General features: G+C 28.3%; 1 protein-coding gene across 4 annotated transcripts in view; it reads left to right on the plus strand.

The window, feature by feature from the left end:
- LOC147816156 (uncharacterized) overlaps window positions 1–19,856 on the plus strand; it is a 52,305-nt gene that overhangs the window by 16,427 nt on the left and 16,022 nt on the right. For all 4 annotated transcript variants that reach the window (XR_015431805.1, XR_015431806.1, XR_015431807.1 and 1 more), the window contains exons 9-13: window positions 1,908–2,120; window positions 4,155–4,216; window positions 16,590–16,909; window positions 17,767–17,888; window positions 18,512–18,583. Coding sequence is in view for 1 of the 4 variants with exons in the window: in XM_087158267.1 (XP_087014393.1) it covers window positions 16,888–16,909; window positions 17,767–17,888; window positions 18,512–18,583 (216 nt within the window). In the remaining 3 variants the exon portion in view is untranslated. The remainder of the gene's footprint in view (window positions 1–1,907; window positions 2,121–4,154; window positions 4,217–16,589; window positions 16,910–17,766; window positions 17,889–18,511; window positions 18,584–19,856) is intronic.

Consider the following 19,856-nt stretch of genomic DNA (forward strand, 5'->3'; position numbering starts at 1 on the left):
CAACAATGTTTGCAAAAATATTAACGTAACATTTAAATTTCGAAACATATAAAAAGGGTAATAAATATTTTTTTATCTAGAAATAAATTTACACAAACATGTAATTGCACATGAAGCAGATGAAAAACATACTTTTTAGCATCAACTTAAAAAGCTGCATTTAGTATTAATGATCAAAATTAGACTACTATCAGTTACTATTTTCAGAACATAATCACATTATTATTTTTTTTTTAAAGCAAACCTATACCGTTGCCTGTATTTTGCTCATTCGAAATTGTGTATTACAAGAATCGTAAAAAGGTTTACAAAAAAGAGGCGTAATATGTAAACCTTTTAATGGGGCATTTTAAAAGAAGAAAATACAAAAATTGAAGAGATACTAAAGTTAAATTTCGGATATTGATGAATAAGCGATAGAAAAAGATATATTAAGCATTTGCAAATTTTGTAGTGGTGGACTTGTTTTTACAAAGACTATACAGGACCTTTCAGATGAAAATTTACACAAGATTCTTTTCTACTGTGATTTAAATTTTTTTTCTTCCTTTTACTATAATGTAGATGTTTTTCAGCTAAATTTTAAACATTAAATCAATCAAAGAATTTTTTTGCTATTATCATTATTTTACCGTTATATTATTTTAAACATAATGAAAATAAAAAATTTATATACTTGTCTCAAATTTCAGTCAAATAATTCAAAATTAAAGTAATAGGCACAATTCTGATAATATAAATGCTCGCAAACTTAAAATATTGTTTATTGTCAGTGCTAAAAGAAAATTGCTTCTAATATCATATCTTTACATTTTAATGCAATTAAACGAATACAAAACATTTTGTAACAAATCTATTAATGCAATGAATGGTGACCTTCATATAAAAGAAGAAAACAAATGCCAAGAACAAATTAATAAATAAATCTTAGAGCACATTATTATTTACACAAAAGACTTATCATTTATTAAAGATAAAAGAAAATTCATGAAAAATGAAAAGAAACCAAATTTTTAAATACATTCAACAGTTTCATAAGGAGGAAAGTAAGTACTATTAAGTTTTTTCAACATTATATCTTATAGAGTTTCATCAATGCTCATATATCTGCCAACCCACTTTTTCTATTATTCTAAAAATTTATTGCAAAGTTGCAGAATAAATACCTGACCTTATTTTTTTCTGAATTTTTAAATTCTTATTTGAGTTAACAATGAATAAGAATAAAAAAAATCATGTTAAACATTACAACTATTTCAATAAGTAACTATTTAATTTCAAAACTAAACATACTAAGAAATAAACTTCATCCAATTATAAAAGCAATAAATTTTTACCATTATCCTTTTACATAAACATCTCTACAATCTTTTGGTGAAACACAATTTTAAAAAAATATTTGTTATTAAATACGTTTTTATTCTTTGTTCAAAACAGCAATAATGCTTATAATTTTTTTATTACTTTTATTTTTAAGAAATCTTTCTTTTAATTTAAAAAAAAATCTTGTCTGCTTAATATATCTTTCCATGAATTTACCACCATTTAGAGTTTATTCTTTCATTTGGAAGTCTTTATTTTTGTTTTTAGTTTTCTATATATTAAATTATAAAATCTTAAACAATTAGGTAGATTAAATTTAATGAAACCTTAGATATTCTTATGTTTAAATCTAAAATTACTTGTGGGGTAGGTGTTTCTCTTTGTTTGAAAAGTGCATGAATGTCTTTGAAACATTAATTTTAAACTCATGTAGTGTTCTCATTATAATTTGTTTTTGTAATTTTTTTGTACCATTTCATTAGTTTTTAAAAGAGCTTTAATTGTTTTAAAATTAATGGCTTTCTTACTGCTTTAAATTATTTTTTTTATGTAATATCGTCTTTTTAAAATCTTTTCCATTAAAGGGAAATCAAATTTTTTTCAACTATTTCTGAGGCATCCAAAGAGCTTCAAAGGAGACTTTTTGAACTAATTCTGGAAATTCCATGAATCGTGGTGCTCGAGGAAATGCTTCTGGTTTCCACTTATCTAACTTAAACAGGATTGCTGATACAAAATCAAACATAAACCAGAATATGACTTTACTGCATTATATTATTGATACTTTAGAGAAAAAAGTAGGTATTTGTATTTACTTTAACATATAATCATGGTTGCTTTTGTTATAATTTTTTGCCTTTTGCAAAGCCACGTCTCCACTAATTAAACTAAGAAAAATCCAAATCAAGCTCTATTTCACCTAAAAATTTATGTGCAACTTCTTACTGCATTGCAAGCAAAGGAAAGAACACTAAAGTTGCAAAAAGGATCAAAGTTTTGCCTGAAAATATCGATTTACTATGATTTGAGGCATTGAATAATTTTTTTAAAAATAATTATTTTTTTAAAAATAATTATTCAATTTAAAAAAAATATTAATGTTTAGTATTTAGTATTTAAAAAATATAGTATATAATTTAGTACTGGTATTTAAAAAAAATATTAAAATTGAATTTTTTCAAGTTAGATAAATGATATTTGTTTACATTTTAGTCAATTTTAAAATAATAATTGTGTAATCACTTCTGTAAATTTTAAGATAAATACACTAGTGTTCAAAAATGAGAGAGTTTTCATATTTGGTAGTCTATCTCCATTATGACAGACCAGATTTTAATACACTATAAAGTTGATATCTGCCTGGAAAATCGATTCAACAAATATCCTCTCTTTTTAAAGTTTAAACTAGGTGAGCTTGATGGCTGCCTAATTTCCATTAAAATGAAATCGCCACACGATTCCATTCTTTAAAGGTTAACATTGAATTTTAAGACTTCATCCATATACCTCACACCAGTCAAAGAACCTCTTTCAAAGACATGGATGGGTCAATGACCATTCAATATTTTGCCTATCAAGACAATCGAACCTCTTTTGCCTTAATGTCCAATTTTTCAGATATCTGGAGACATCAAATTCCTGGTTCTTTCCATACGTAATTATGAATTATTCAAACCAGGCACTTACTATCTACCTACCAACTAAATCAATCGACTGCTTTAGCAGAGGAAGTTTGATAATCTTGGCAGGCATCATACTAAATAATTAAAAATCTTTCTATGTTCTTTAGAGAGGTAAATTAGCTAGTGTGCAGCATATGGATAAATTCTAAAAGCTCTATGATTGCCTTAACCAACAACAGACACTCAGTTAAAGCTGTTTGCTCTCGCAATTTTCTAGAAGATATTCGCCAGATGATTGGCCACTCAGATCTTCAGCTTTATAGAACGTAATATAACTTTATAGTTGTACATATTTGGAATGGAGAACAATTAAAATAGAGCTCACAATCTTTACTATTGTCCAGGGTTTGGAAACAGCTTTAATGAGATAGTGGTACCAGTTTCGACAGAAACTCTTAAACTGCTTTATTTCCATTATGAAATCAGAATATCAGCCTGTGTCTCTGTAAAAGTGAATCTTGAACTTTATTAACCTATTTTTCATTTCATACCATAATCACTGCTTCATACATATAGTGCTACACATAGTTACGGTGTATATTATAACCATCGAATGTTTTTTTTTTTTTAAATATTATATCAACATATCCAAAACGAATTTCATTAAAATTTACCAATAAGTTCCAGAGGATAATAACCAAATCTGTAAAGTTCTCTAAATTTTTAACAGTGTAGATTCTGACTTTGTCATGATTGCAGCTGAATCTGGCATTTCTTTCAAGTAAGCAATTTTTTTTTTGTATGTCAGGTTTCTAATGATTGCACAGAGCTAAAAAGAAGAAAGAGAATACATTAATAACTTTTGATCTAATGATCGAATTTTCAGGCAGTAGGCAGAGATAAAAGTAGCAATTTTTTCAGTGTCTGCTTAATAAGAATGTAAGGTACATTTTTTTGATAATAACAAATAGAACTCTATCGAAACTTTTGTTTCCAACTGATTGATTTAAAATCATAGTCAAATTAAAGTAAACTTTTTATTTTTATTTAATTAATTTATTTATTAACCTTTTAAGTTTTAATCTGTAGTCTTCTTTGTGTTAGGAAGTTTTTTTCATGTAATTAGCAAAAGAAATAGTATTAAGGAAGAAATATTCCCTCAAAATTTGTGAAACCTTTTAACAATTAAAATAATTTTTTTTTTTACAGTTTAAAGACGTTTTAAAACTTGAAGAAGATATTCATCATGTTCGACTGGCAGCAAAAGTCAAGTGCGTACTACTCATATATTTTGTTTTAGTCTGTGCAAAATTTCTTAATTTTATTAATTAAAGATGCTTTCTTTTAATTTTAAATTCTTTAAAACCTTTGTGTTTTCTTTAAGAGTTAAGTTAATACGAGTTTGCAAATTATATGTAACTTAATTTGTATGTTAAAATGTATTTTACCAATATTTATTGCTTAGGGTACACGTACCACACTTTGGGAAGCACTACTCTAGTGATTTAAAACACAGAAGATATACTAATTAAAATTAAATTAAGCTATAAATCTACCTCAGTAATAAATTTCACCATCTTGGTTGTAATGAGATTAGGATAAACATAATAAATGTATGAAATTGAAATTAGTTAGTTTCAAAACTAATTAATTTAGTTATTAATTCATTTCATGAGCCAAAACTAGTACGTTGGTTTAAAATGAAAATAATACCTATTTTATCTAATTGTCACAAATTTTATTTTATAATTTTTTTTTAACTACACGCTTTTTACTTTTTGTGAAATAAAAATAAAAAATAAATAACTATCCTTTTTTCAAAAATTATTTTATTCTACATTTTCCATTATTATTGAAAAATAATTTCATTTTGATTTTATCATATAAAAAAACTGTATAACAGGCATATTTGAATTTTTAAAATTTTCATTAATAATAACACTTTTTCTTTGATAAAGTTGCTTTTAATTTATAAAAATTGTAGGAAACATTTAAAGAAATTTATTATTTCTTAGTTTCAGACACTTGAGGAAAATAATCTCTGTTGAATAGTGAATAAAATAGAATAAAAAAGTAAATCATTCCTTAGTAATCCAGTTAAAAAAAAACTGAGTTGTCAGTCTTATCATATAAACTATCTCAATCTTTATCACACATATTAATTTCTTTAAAATTATATTCCTCTAAATTCTTTTTGTATTAAAAATAACTAACTTTTACTTCAATAAATATAAATAACTTTTACTTCATATTGTAAAAAGTTTTTGGCATGCAGCAATTTTTTAGAAATCTCAAAAATATTAAATATTGTAAAGTGACAAGAAATAAGAAAATGACAAAAAGAGGAAAACCATTGGCAAATCCTGATCCCAGTAATGACTGGTTCAAAGCTGTTCACAGTACTGGTTTAAAATATTTTCAGTGACAAATTATGATTTAGAGTTGCCCTCAAGCCAAGCTTTAGAATTTTTTGTGGATTCCTTTCCATATATTACACAAATTTAATTTAAAATGTCTTCTCTGAAGGCATATTTGTACCTATGTTTGATCCAGCAGTTAACTTGTCACTTGTCTTCTGACAATTGTTCAAATTTTCAAGGTATAGTTAATTTATGATATATAAGGAAACCTTGGTTAAGTGAACACTCTTGGGGCAAAATTGTCCAAAGGGAAAAAATTGTCTGCTTACAAGGGTTGTCCATTTATAGGAAGGGTACATTAATAACTCCATAAATTTTTTTTAGAATGACAATTGTTGAGAATGTTTTTAGAATAACTCCATAAATTGTTTTTAGAACAATCACATGGAAATAATTATGTAAACTTATTTACACATTTATTTGAACTTTGAAAATTAAAATATTTACAATGCAAAAAGAATAGATGAAGAAATTTTATACTAATTTCTTTTTAAACCTTCATCTGACATATATCCCAGGCTCCAAGCAATCATATTTATCTCAGGTTTTGGTTTGCTTGAGCTCGTTCCAATCTTCAAAAGTGAGCTTGAATAAGTCCTTCAAGAGAAACCTTGTTCCATGTCCTCTTCTTCCCATGCTTTTCTCTGTTTATTTTGATCTTCTTTTATAACTTTTGTTTTAGTTGTCTTGGAGTTTCAGTTGATTCAGTTTTCCTCTTTGTGTTTTATTTTATTGATTAGTGGTGAAAAAGGTTTTAATTGCTAATTTCTTTATTTAGGCATCAAAGGCCGAATGGTAAGACCTGATATAATCTCTGGCTGTAAATAATCCTATGTATCTCAAGCTCTAGTGGTTTTGGAATATAATTCAGGTCAGGACCTCCACAAGTGAGCTCGAACTCATCTGTAATGGGAGACCTTGTTCCATTTTCCCTCCTTCAAACACTGCTCTTTATAGCACTGTTTTTTTTCTGCTGTGATATTTAAAACTAAATTTTTCCACCATTCAGCATAATGTTGTGGATCACCTCTGTGGGGGATGATTTGAAAACTCTCTTGAAATAGTCATTTTTCTATAATTACGACAAAAATTATCTATTCAGTTATACGAAATATATTTATTGAAAAGTTGTAATCTTTAATGAGCTTGCATCTCATCTACGAAATGAGAGGGGGCTAAGGAACTCTCTACCCCACCCCTTCTGTGGTCCCTGTAGTTTTTAAAATACCTTATTCTTATAAGGAAATTCTTCTTAAAACTTTCTACATACAGTTTTATTCAAATTCAAGTGATGCAGGGTTTTCATTGAATATTAGTCATAGAAAAAGTCATTTGAGAAATCATTATTAAAAAAACATTTATATATAGCACACCACAAAATATATTTTGTCCTCTCAAACTTCAAGTTTGGAATACTTATGTATTGAATATGTCTTTCTTAAAACATACCTAAAAGAATCTTTGATTCTCATGCTTTCTTAAAAATATTTTCAAAAAATGAACAATTTGGTTTTTACATTTATTTTCACAAATATTTATAATTAAGTTTTGAATAGTATTTGTTTCTGTAAGTGTAAATAATTATTTGGTGTTCATAGTTCCTTTTTAATATATCTAGCCTCAATGAGTTCACAAAAGAAATATGGAGCCTGAAATTTGGAAGTACAAAAGGTACACATTTTCTTGAAATATATTTTGTTTCTGTTGTTATTTCTAGTCAAATATTTACACCCATATTTTTGTCTTAAACTAATCCATTTATTTAATTACTTGAAATGTTGTTGTCAGCGAAAATAGATATTGTCTAGTATAAATAGTTTATAATTTGTTGTTTCTTATTGTAACTGGTTAGTCATTGCACTGAGAAAGAACATAAGCAGATAAAAGAATCTAACATTCTCACTGCATGCGATTCGCATTTGTGGTCTTAAATCAGTGCAATTTGCATCTAGGCAAACATTTGCATATAGCATCTTACACATAGTTCTTAAACTCTCACATGACATGTGTCGTGTGGGCAATCGCTTGCAGTGGGAATGCTTCCTAAGCAGGAAGATAATTTAGATATAAATTCTGCATTACAAGTTCCACCCAAGGAATAAGATTTTGTAGAAGAATTGGAAGTTGTTTAATTTATAAAATAAAAAATATTTTTAATAATATTTTATAAATTATGTGATAAGAGTCAGAGAGTTAAAAAATTCTGGCTTTATTACCTAGAAATTAACTAAAGCAGAAAAAACAAACTCTTTTAATTTTTTTTGTTTTAATTTTGCTTTTTCAATTACAGCAATAAAGGTTTATTTAAGTTACTTCATATCAATATTGAACTTGCCAGTGGTTATAAAAGCATATTAAAATTTATTGTCTATATTTATGGGAAGGTATAAGATATTTCTGTAAATAGCGAATGAAAGTAATATATTTTTTATTTGACAAAAAATTCATTTATGTTAGTTTTTTTTTAGAATTCATTGATTACACAAAGATTATGATAATGTTAAAAGTCCTACTAATATTGTTTTAACTTATTGAGCATGTTGTATTGTTCTTTTATTTAAAGAACTTTTATACAGCCTCTCAAACCAGTCTTTAGGAGATTTTGACTCTAGAAATAAAACAATGGTTTACCAATCCAAGAACTTCTTGGGATAAGTGCTAAAAAAAGGTATAGTCTTAAAAGGTTTGCCGGGGATTCTAAATTTAGAGAGAGATACTTATCTATAACAGTTATTGATTATCATAATAATAGTCTTTAAAAGATTTTAAATTTTCATGTCTCTGGAAAAGGGTTTCAGTGCAGCTGCCAACATTTTTCATAAAACAGCACATTAAATACTAGTTGAGAAAATTTATGGTAAAGCCTGATTCACTTTAAGTCGAATATTAAAGCTTTAATAAATATAAAGCATCAGATTCATCCATCATCTTTCACATTAAACAATGTGTTTTATACTAAACTTATGTAAGAATGCTACAAGATTTGCTTTCAATGCAGCTTCAATGAATAAAAATGCATTAATGAAAATTTCAGTTTAAAAATTTAGCAGGCTGCAAAGGAAGTTTGCTGCTCCCCAAGAGGTGAGAACTATCAAGCCCTCCAAAAAAGCAGTGATTCTTTGAGAGAAAGTCTAACATGCTAATGAGAAGAGGCAGTCAGGGACTCGGGAACCCAACATCATACCAAATTTGGTAAGGGAGAAAAAATTTCAGGACTGAAGGGGGTGTCAGAATGTTATGGGGAATGACAACAAACTGGATTGAGCCAATTGAATGTGTCACCCAAGATATGAAGGTGATTCAAAGTCATGGTAAAAAAAAAAAAAATGAGACGAGGAGAAAGCTAACCTTGAAAAAGTAAAAGTGACCTTGACTCACAAAAAGAGGAACGATGACAAAAATATTCCAATGCAAGAAAAGTTTTATTAAATTTATTTTTAAAGGTGGATGGAGTATTTAAAAATTAAATACACTAAAAAAGAAAGAAAAAACAAATTGTGCAAGAAAAGAGAGATTGAATTAATAAAATAAAAATCGTCACACAACACTGTGACATTATAGTTCATGAATAAACTTCCACGGGCTTGATTTAGAGAATTCAGATTCGTATATAAATAGACTGTACTTTTGTGTCAACTGTAAATTTACCTAAGCTCTTTGAAGTTATTTATAACTAGAATAGTCTACTGGGGTTAAATTCTGTGGAACGTGTAAAAATGAGATTTGTACTTCCAAAATTTAAAAAAAAAAAATACATTTGCTCTAAAAAGAAAAAATTACCTCCCAAAAACTAATAATATGCCCCATAAATTTAAAAACTTATTCTAATATTGCATAAGTATCCAAAAATGCAAATGCCATCAAAATCTTTATTTTAACTACAATATGTTGTGGGCCAAAAGTAGACCATATGCTATTGAAATTTACTATGCCTTTACAATTGTGGATAATCTTTTTAAGTTTATCAAATAAATGCTGTTCCTGCCTTTAATGACTGTGCCTAATGTTTGTCATTTAGTCTATTAAAGAATTAAAAAAGCTTCATTAATTATCAATTATAAATTGAAAATATTTAATTTCTGAAAAGGTTTAGTTTAAATAATATAATTAACTAAGTTTTTAAACATATTTTAGAAATATGAATTCATTTATGATTTGTTAAAATTATTTTCTCTACCAACTGTGTAACTGTTTTCTCTACCAAATTACTGTTTTGTTCATAATATTTTGATGAACTTAAAGCCTGCTACAATAGTTAAAGAATTAGATTTTTTTTTATTTTTATAAAAAAAAATTTTTTTATCGTGAAGTTTCTCAAATTTTCTGTTAATAATTCCTTTTTTATTTGAAAATTTCTTTGTTAAAAAGCATACATTTTATTTGCTATTTATTATTATTACTTTCTTTCTTATAGACTAAATTTAGATTACTGAAAAATGAATTTTATAAATTAATTAGTAGAATATTGAGTGCCTTAAATATTGACCATGTTTTTTATTTATTTTATTTTACGTATTTAAAAAATAGATCATTAAAAAAAATGAAAATAAAGACTTGTAACATTCATTTTAAAAAGAAGAAAAGTTTGGTTTTCTGTAATAACAATATAAATTCTGTAATAGCATAAAGTTATTAATTTAAATTAAATCTTTTAGGAACAGAAAAAAAGGAATATTTATAACTCATTGTGCATGAAAAGAATGCTTATTAAAGCTTTGTATGGATTTGATTTGGCATAAGTGCAGCAATTTATTAATAATTTTTATGAATAATATTGAATTTTATCTGTTTATATAAATTTGTTACAAATAACATTTAAACTGATTGTTTTTACAATTACGAAACAAAGTCTTTCTTATTTTAGGGTGACAGAAATATACATTACTACAAAATAGTTTGTGAACCACCCTGGTGTTATTATTTGAATCAATTTTTGACTGACTTTCCTCTGCAGGGCCTCGGAATCATGCCCACAAGAGGTCTGGATGTTTTGCGATGTGAAGAATTTTGCTTCTACAAACTGCATAATGTCAAACCACTCTGAAACTATTTCTATGATTGTGCCGAGAAAAGTAAGTTGTTAATAAGTCATATTAATTAAATTATTTATTTCCATTTATGATACAATATCCTTATAAAATTCATATAAAAGTGTATCAGTTTTAAAATTATAAGAAGCTTGAAAATTTAATAACTTTTGACCAAATATGGATAGTATGCTTTATAATGATTTAGTTATTATTGAGAGCATAACTATCTGGAAATTAAACTTTCTTGAAAAAAATTAAAAAGTGTTATCTATTAGAATTACTGTATATTTTTTTTACCTCTTTAACTAGTACCTAATATGATTTGGACTAAAAATATGTAAATGAAGATAAATAGAAAAATGTATTAACAGATTTTAACGAAAGGGTATTTTATTACTCCTTTTGGAAAAGAAAATTCATTAATCTAAAAATAGATTTGCTTTAAAAAATATGCATATGATGTCTAATTTACTGCATATTATAAAATCATTGAAATTTCGCATGTTTCTTGGGCTTAATTTCACTATAAATTGTTTTTGGGGTTACTGAGGCGTTATCATACAGTCACTTAGACAGAGTAACCCAGGTCAGAGGAAAGATACTGTACAAACATAACTTTGATTGGGGGTTTAGCACAAGGTTGATCACTTTGCCAAAACAAATTTCCCTAACTACTTGGTTGAGAAAACAGTGAAAAGAAGCAAAGGTTAGTCACAAGATAGCCAGATCTAAAACAGATAGAGATTCATAGTGTTCGATTAATGTCACATGAAGAAAATGAAAGGCTTGATGTACAACAGGCTGTAGTGCTTAGAAGGTAGAAGTGTTGAAATACCTTTTCCTTACGTAATGTATACCTTACTATCTATACCTTTAGTGAAATATCACATTAACTACTAAGGATGCTTTTGTTTCTTAAGAGAAAACATTTAATAATTTTAAAAACTGGTACCAAATTTTTTTTTTTAATACAGCCGAACCTCTTGAACTCGAAATTGGCAACAAAAATTTAATATAATAATTATTTATGTTAGCCAGATTTCATCTTATCCGATACATTATGAAAACAATTTATTTCATACTATTAATACATATCGTGTACTACACTTATGTCCCAAACAAATTAAAATAAGCTTAACACTTTTAATAATTTTATTTAACTATTTTATTTATTTGCCCATCTGCTACTCCTAACAAAGGTGGATAATAGAAATAGCATTCCTCAAAATGAATAATTGACACATTATGCACATGCTTCTGATCTGTGTTGTGACCTTTCATGTCAGCTTGAAATTTTCATGTTAAATATGCTAAATGCGGTAATAATTGATTGCTGACTAATGGGACCAAACATATATTTCATATAAAGCGATATTTCACCCTAAGTGATTTCGCATTAGTGAGGTTTGACTGTATTTCTTTTTTTTTCATATGGAAAAACTTTGATATTTTTACCTTTTTCGTTCATGGGGAAAATGATAACACAAAGGAATAAAAGATATTGTAATTAACATATTTACAACTAACTTCGTAACTACCCTTGGAAATTCTCTTAAGTTCTTCTTTAAAACAGAGAATTCCTTTTTTGATTCTAGTTACTGTTTTACCCTCTGCCTGACAATGTATTCGTCATGATGTCTTATTGTAATTGTCGCTTAACTTGATGGTATTTCTTGATTTTATACACTAAGTAGCAAAAATATATCATAACTGGCTTTATATATTTACTTATGTATTATATTAAAAACTTATTTTTATTAGTCTGAACTTATTAGTCAGAACAATTTCAAGAAGAATTGTTCCTGACACTGCTGCACCTACCCCATCACTTAGTACTAGAGAATGGCTGAATAGAAAAAAACAGAAATCTATTCTGATATCTATGAAATTAAAGTAATAGTCATTGTATGTTTCGTTGTAACTCTAGATAAAAAAAATTTTTTTAAATGCGTAGCTGTCAGCTTTCATGAAAAGATAGGAGAAAATATTACTACAAATACTATGTTACATTTTAATTCAGTTGAATTTTAGTAAATGTTTTAACTGTGATTTTTTTTTAATCCAGCATTCAGATAAATTTTTGAAGCAACAGATTTAAAATTCCACTTAGTGCTGTTGGAATTTTAATATTGTCAGAATTGTGGTTTACTTTGAAACATTTTTGAACTCATTTTTGGTTTACTTAGAAGTAACAAGGAAAAGCCCCTATCTACTCCAAAATGTTTCTTTTTATGTCATATATTGTTTTTTTTTTTTTTAAGTTTTGTGAAGAAAAAAAAGTATCATAAAACTTGCAAAGGTAAACTCCTTGAATTATACTTATATATAGGTATTTTGTGTGAAAAAATATACGAGGGTTGTAAATTAAATAGTGGCAACTTAACCTTGAAACTCACAGAAGGGCGGGCATGCACAAATAGGCTATGAGAGCGGTGAGGTGGCGCTGTTGTCGATGTGTAGAGTGCAAAATACAGTCGATCTGCTTAGAAGGGTAGTTGTTGTGTGTCGTTAAAGTGAGGAGTTTCGTTTCCATCGCTCTAAAGCATGTTTTCAAAAGGCTTAATGACAAAAAAGACGAGATGCTTGAACCCACCGTGCTACTGTCCAATACGGTAAAGAATTTGCGACACAAGCTTCCACTTATCCTCGATAGCATTCTGTTGCATTTTTGCCACGGGCAACCTCGATTTTAAGCAACGACAGCTGATCTCCTTTTTAAATCTGATCTAATTTTATCACTTAATTTAAAATAATATTGTTTAGAATATATTGTTTTGTTATATACAGTACAGAACCCGTTATCCGGAAATCAGAAAACCAAAAAACTGGAACGAAATTTGATAAATTTTCCAGCTATTTTTTTTTCCTCATAAGATTTTAGGACTTTTCTTTCTTTTTTGAAAGATGTTTACCCTAGCATCATTTTGGAAATGATCATTAGTGTATTACTTCGTTTTTTCAAGATTATTTCCAAATATTTTTTTTTTTTAGTTGGGTTTAACAATAAAAAAAAACGATTTTTTGTAGCGATTCAGAAAACCGGAAAAATCAGTTATCCGGAATAGTGATGGCCCCGATCGTTCCGGATAATCGGTTTCCTACTGTATATATATATATATATATTTATATATATATTTATATATCTATCTATCTATATATATATATATATATATATATATATATATATATATATATATATATATATATATATATACAGTAGAGTCCGCATTATCCGAGTTAATGTGGACCACGACTAACTCGGATAACTGAAAAACTCGGTTAAAGCGAAGAGTATAAAAAAAGAAAGAAAAAGAGTTGGTATAAATGTAATATATTTACGAAATATAAAATTTATACGAGTATACCACATACAATTCCTATTATTATTAAAAAACTTACTTGAAAAAACTTAAAAAGTATACTTTGCGAGAATTAAAGAGTTTTTACTTCAAAAAGTCCTTAATCGTTTTTTGTTTTACATAACTTTGGTGCTTTTCTGCAGCAATGTTTCGCCATTTTTTAGGGATAACAGGAAGGCTGGTGTTGCCTCTTTTTGTTGTTCTATGTATTCAGTAGCATTTTCGACAGTTTTAAGTTCATCTGTGTGAGAGATTTTTGTATGTTGATTTTCATCGTCACTGTCTTCATCATCTTCACTAGGTTCATTTTCATTATTGACGATATTAACGATCATTTCATGGGATAGAGTTGTTAGATTTTGTTTTCCCGAGTGTTTGGAAGATAAAATTCAGATTTATTTTTCGGCGGTATTTTTAAAAATGAAAAATAAACTGGAGCAAAAAAATCCTTAAAATATTTGCAGAAACTCGGATAACCGGGGCTCGGATTATCGGGACTCTACTGTATATATATATATATATATATATATATATATATATATATATATATATATATATATATATATATATATATATATATATATATATATATTTATATACATATATATATTTATATATATCTATATATTTATATACATATATATATTTATATATATATATATATTTATATATATATATATATATATTTATATATATATTTATATATATATATATGTATATATATATATATATATATATATATATATATATATATATATATATATATATATATATATATATATATATATATATATATATATATAATATAAACACTTGTTTGTTGGTATTCTTGTTTAAGAAAATGTTTATAAGACTCTTTGCTTTTTATTTCCTACACGGTGAGGGCTTTATTATGTAATAATAAAATATTAATGATTAAATTAAATAAAGTGAGATTATTTCCTATAATTATATATTTTTTTAGCAATCATAAGTCTTCAGTATATTTATATTTTTAAAGTATAAAGATTTGTATCTAATTTTTTCTACCCTTTTAAAATATGGATACCTACATTCTGTTTTAAAATTTTCAATTTTTACCACATTTACCCCTGTTGAAAGTAAAGACAATTTTAGAAGTCAGAAATTAAAAGTGCTAAGCACATTTTTGTTGCTTAGATAACTTTTTACTTCTGAAATCTTAAATTCTTAGTTCTTGTCTTATGATAGCTAATTATTTTTAACATATAATATAGCTGTTGGAATGCCTTTGCTTTTCCCTTTATCTTTTTAAACACACAAGTTTAAAGGTATTGAAAAAAATTTAAAATAATTTTTTAAATTTATTCTTTGTGTTTTTTTTAAACAGTGTTTCCATAAAACTATGCAAGTTCTGTAACTGTTGGAGATGAAATTAAATTATGCTTAATGAAAAGATAGAAAGGATCACTGATTTCTTTACCAGTTTCTATTGAAAATGCTCATACAGCTATATTTACTGTCAATGACGATATGTATTTTTGTTTATAAATTATTTTTTACAATAATTTGTTACAATTTAATGTATTTGTTACAATATAATATATTTGTTACAATAATGTTTTACATTTGGTGTTGGGTAATTTCAAATTCTTGCCCTTTTTGATTAGTTATCAACAATCAATTGTATATTTTTTGTAAAAAAACTGAACAACTTGTGCAGGAGGGAAGGAGACTTGCGGCAGAAATTAGCCTGCTGCGACTTATGTCATTACATAAGTAATTATAAATATAAAATCAGTATGAAAACGCTCATTGAACTAGTAAAATCCGAAACCAGAATGGGAGAGGAATGACTTATGTCATTACATAAGTAATTATAAATATAAAATCAGTATGAAAACGCTCATTGAACTAGTATTTATAAATATCTTCATGAACAGAAAAATAAAAACTTTGTTAATGAATTTAGAAAGACTGAGAAACTTCCGAGTCAACCCCCGCCCCCATCATAAATTCAGTTAGATATTAGAAAAAGAGAAATGCATTAAAAAGTTGTTGTTGCTAATTCCCATCTGGTCTGACGGGGTCAGACCAGATCAATGAATCCGTTGATATTAAGAAAATCCGAAACCAGAATGGGAGAGGAATGAATGTCGTTCCAATCCAGCCCTAAACAGTTCAAGATGTGCTCAGGTGATGCCTGGTTTTGTTGGCATTTAGGGCAAAGAGGAAAGATCTTTTGATTTGCAGAAAATGTGAGACTTTTCAGGTGTCCACTGGCCAGTCGGGATAAGCAGGTGTTGGTTTGCCTGTCACCAGGAAGAGATAGAGTCCTGGTCTTTTTGCTTTATACCAGTAGTGAATAGGTGGAAGCAGCCACTTTTGTTTGTTCTGGGCCTTTTGCCTTGCAAAAAGTTCAAGGTATGTAAGCTCTGAGGTGGAGGGGACTGGATGGTCTAGTCCCTTCTTTGCAACAGTGTCAGCCAACTCGTTGCCGTGGATATCGACGTGGGACGAGATCCATTGAAAGTGGACCTCATGCTGTTGGGAAATGAGCTTTACTTTTTGTAAGATCGAAAAACTGGTTTTATCTCCAATGAGGGCCCAATTTTTGAGGTGCTGAATTGAACTACGGCTGTCAGATAGTATCCAAGTATTTCCAAGGTGCCCTTCACTCAAGATTTTCTCTAGTCCCCTGTCGATTGCAATTAGTTCGCTTCGAAAGACGGAGCAAAAATCGGGGTTTCGTTGATGAAGAGTGTAGTTCTCTCGAGGTGTTTCAATAAATACTCCACTGCCAGTCTGTCTGTCCATTTTACTGCCATCAGAGAATATTTTGATGTCGTTTGGAGGGATTTTATTGATGATTTCCAGGGACAATTGTCTGAGGAAGTCAGGCACACAGTCTTTTTTGTCAAGCATGGTAGGGAGGCTTTCATGGAAACTAACATTGGAAAGACCAGGTGTTCCTGCCTTGACGGGGCGGTGAGGCTTGAGCGCACCAATGACCCGGAGGGCTATGCCGGAGGTAGCTTGCTACTGGTAGGGTCTCCCAAGCCGGACAGGCCGAAGGGTAGGTGCCAGACTAAAAAAAACACCACCAGGAGCCAAGACAGTCTTCTACCTCACCGTGCTCCGGTCTTTGGACAACAGAAGCTGCATACCCCCTCCCATGAATCAGTTGGCATTAAAAAGTAAAAATGATCATTGAATAAAAGTAAAATATTTATAAGTAGTAAATTGCATATTTTTAAAAAAAAATGAACATTGTATTTTTTTATTTTTTAACAACTTGACTTATATTTCTTAACAATTAATTTTATTTCTTAATATTATATCTTTGCAAAATAATGGTTAAAAATGATGAACGGCTGCATTGAATGTAAAAAGAAAACCAGGATTTGCGCAATTAAACGAAGACATGTTTACATAAGTGAGAGAGATTCTCCATCACTTCAGGATTCATCATGTCAGCGACAGGATGAGTCATGATAAAAGAAACACAGGGGAAAATAATAATCATTGCCACAACTATCACCGTTCACTTGCAATCAAAAATTGCTCTTTATGCAAACTTGCAGTTGTAGATGCCATGATTGGGAGAAGTGATCTTCGCCAAACTTCTAACCATCTATGTACTATTGTAAGCAGTCAATAAAATTTTTTCCTCTACTGGTTTCTTGCGTACAACAATGACCCCCCTTCAAGAGCGTTGTACTCATTGATTAGAGGAAATCATGCTGTCTACACAAATGTATTGCGACCACCTTTAGTGGAAATGACTAAATAGCTCTTCTAAGCTTTGTTTTGTAATTTAAGCTGCAGATTTTCTGTCCAGTCCAGGGGCTCAACGCTTGATGGGTGTTAAATTTTATTAATTTCCCTAGTCTCCAAATCTTATTATATTTTAAAAATCTCCCTAAAGTTAGAAAAGTGTCTGAAAAAACCCTTAGCTTAAGAGATTTTTTTTCTTATCTCATTATTTGCTTAAGAATATATGTGTGTAATGTGAACTATTAAATAGTAATATTTAATTAAAGGAATGTTCTAGGTGATTCCAGAAATTACTTATGGCTGGTCAGAAGGAAGTCTTTTCTGTCATTGAAAGAGAGAGAGAGAGCTGCTTATGAAATGGACACTCCAGTGGCTTGCTTTATGGAATCTGCCTTTACTGTAAGGTCAAAGTTATGCCAATAATTTAATGATTTTCAACTTATCTGATTCGTTGTTTTTAGTTTAAGTTTAATTTTTAAAATTTATACCTGTGATATTAATATTTCTTGTATTTTTTATGAACTGTAACAGTTAAAAATAATTAATGTTTGAAAAGTTAATGTATTAATGAAAATATTTGAACTGAATATTGTCTCTTGATAAAATCTCATTGAATAATATAATATTTTACAGAGTGTTCACTATCCTTATATTACTTATACATAAAGTAAATTTGAAAGAATTGTCATAAAAACATGGATCATATTTCACTTCATGCTTAATATCTTTTTTAAGTGAATTTTGCTCTGATGTTCGTTACATGCAATGTTTTCAGAGTTTAATGCTAACACTGCCCAGAAAAAGTGAAATTTCATTAAACTTTTGTTTGTGTATAGAGAAGACCACTGTGAATTTTTTGATTAATTGATTTATTGAAAAATTTTACTGTTATTTATTTCACAAGTGTTCATTAAAAGAAGATAACTGTATCCCCACAACCTGTTGATAACATTCGTCAACTTTTATCACTTAAAAGATTTAATTTGGTATTTAACATTCTAAAGTTTTTTTCTTCTTTGCAGCTACTTCATGAAAGGGATATTGCTTTAAACCAGAATGTAGATCAACTTAAGGAGCTCATTTATAGAAGCAATGTATGTGATTTTTTTTAAAAAAATTTATTGGAACAAAGTGTTTGTCTTTTAAAAACAAAATTAGCAAACAAAATTTTTAATTTTGTTTCTTCTTTGAATTATTTGAATATTATATTCTTGCAAACAATGTCTTTTTATGACTTCTATAGCTATATATTGTAGTGTGGCAGGCCTCCTCGTGGTGCACCCTGGGTAATGCTGAATCTGCTACAGCCTTCGCCAATATCTTGCTGTCTTGTACTGATCGACCAGCAGCGCTCTCACCTTTCCCTCCTTCCCAGAGCTGAGGGAGTTGCTTGCCTTAGATTAATTACCGGACATGACTACTTACAGGCCCATTTATTTAAAATTAACTTGGTCAATTCACCTCTTTGTGTGCTCTGTAGCACTTCGCCAATGACTGGGGAGCATTTATTAGATTGCCCCTCTCTTCTTGACATTCGTTCCTCTGATGACTTTTGTGCCCTCTCACCTTCTGGAGCTACTTCAGTATTGTATTGGACTGCAAGACGCCTTATGTCTGAGAAGACGATGGCGGGCGTAATTTAAAAAAAAAAAAAAAAAAAAAAAAAAAAAAAAAATAGCTATATATTACCTCGGAAACAAATTTCTTGTCTAAACCTTTCTATTATTTTCCCTTTTTTGGTGGGCATAAGTATAAGAGCATAATTTCATAAATGCCAACTCTATTGTTTTTAACAGGAGTTGTATTTTGCTACTGCCTTCCAATTTTTATTATCTCGAAAATTTTCCCCTCTTTTATTATTTATTTATATTTTGTGAAAAAAGTTTAAAAAAATCCTCTTAATTTCATCATTAATCTGTTTGTGCTCAAAAGAGAGCGCCAGTAAAACTGTTTCATATCAGACAGTATCTTTGCCTCTCATTGGATGAACTACATTCATGCTTAGTTACATTTCTGCTGACACTGACTTAGTGAGAATATGCTCTTAGATATAATTTCAAATTGAATGAAGGGAAGCTTTGGTCTATATTTGTTTATATGTTTTTTATTATTATTAAGTAATAAAGATTGATTCATATAGAATAATTATTTTATTAATTTTGCAGGTTTTTAAAAAATACAAAAAGACCTTTTAAAATAAAAATTCTAGATTCTTTTCAAAATTTTTACTATCTTATTTATCTATAAATTAATAATTAAATTATAGCCTAATTTTATTGATTTGAGTTTACAAAGCTTGACATTCATTTCTATGATGTAAATTTTTCGGACAATTAAGCTTAAATTTTTCAGTCACTTTTTTCCCCC

Source organism: Parasteatoda tepidariorum, chromosome 2 (genome assembly GCF_982258835.1).
Source record: "Parasteatoda tepidariorum strain Cologne lab strain chromosome 2, Ptep-v5.0, whole genome shotgun sequence".
Lineage (NCBI taxonomy): Eukaryota > Metazoa > Arthropoda > Arachnida > Araneae > Theridiidae > Parasteatoda > Parasteatoda tepidariorum.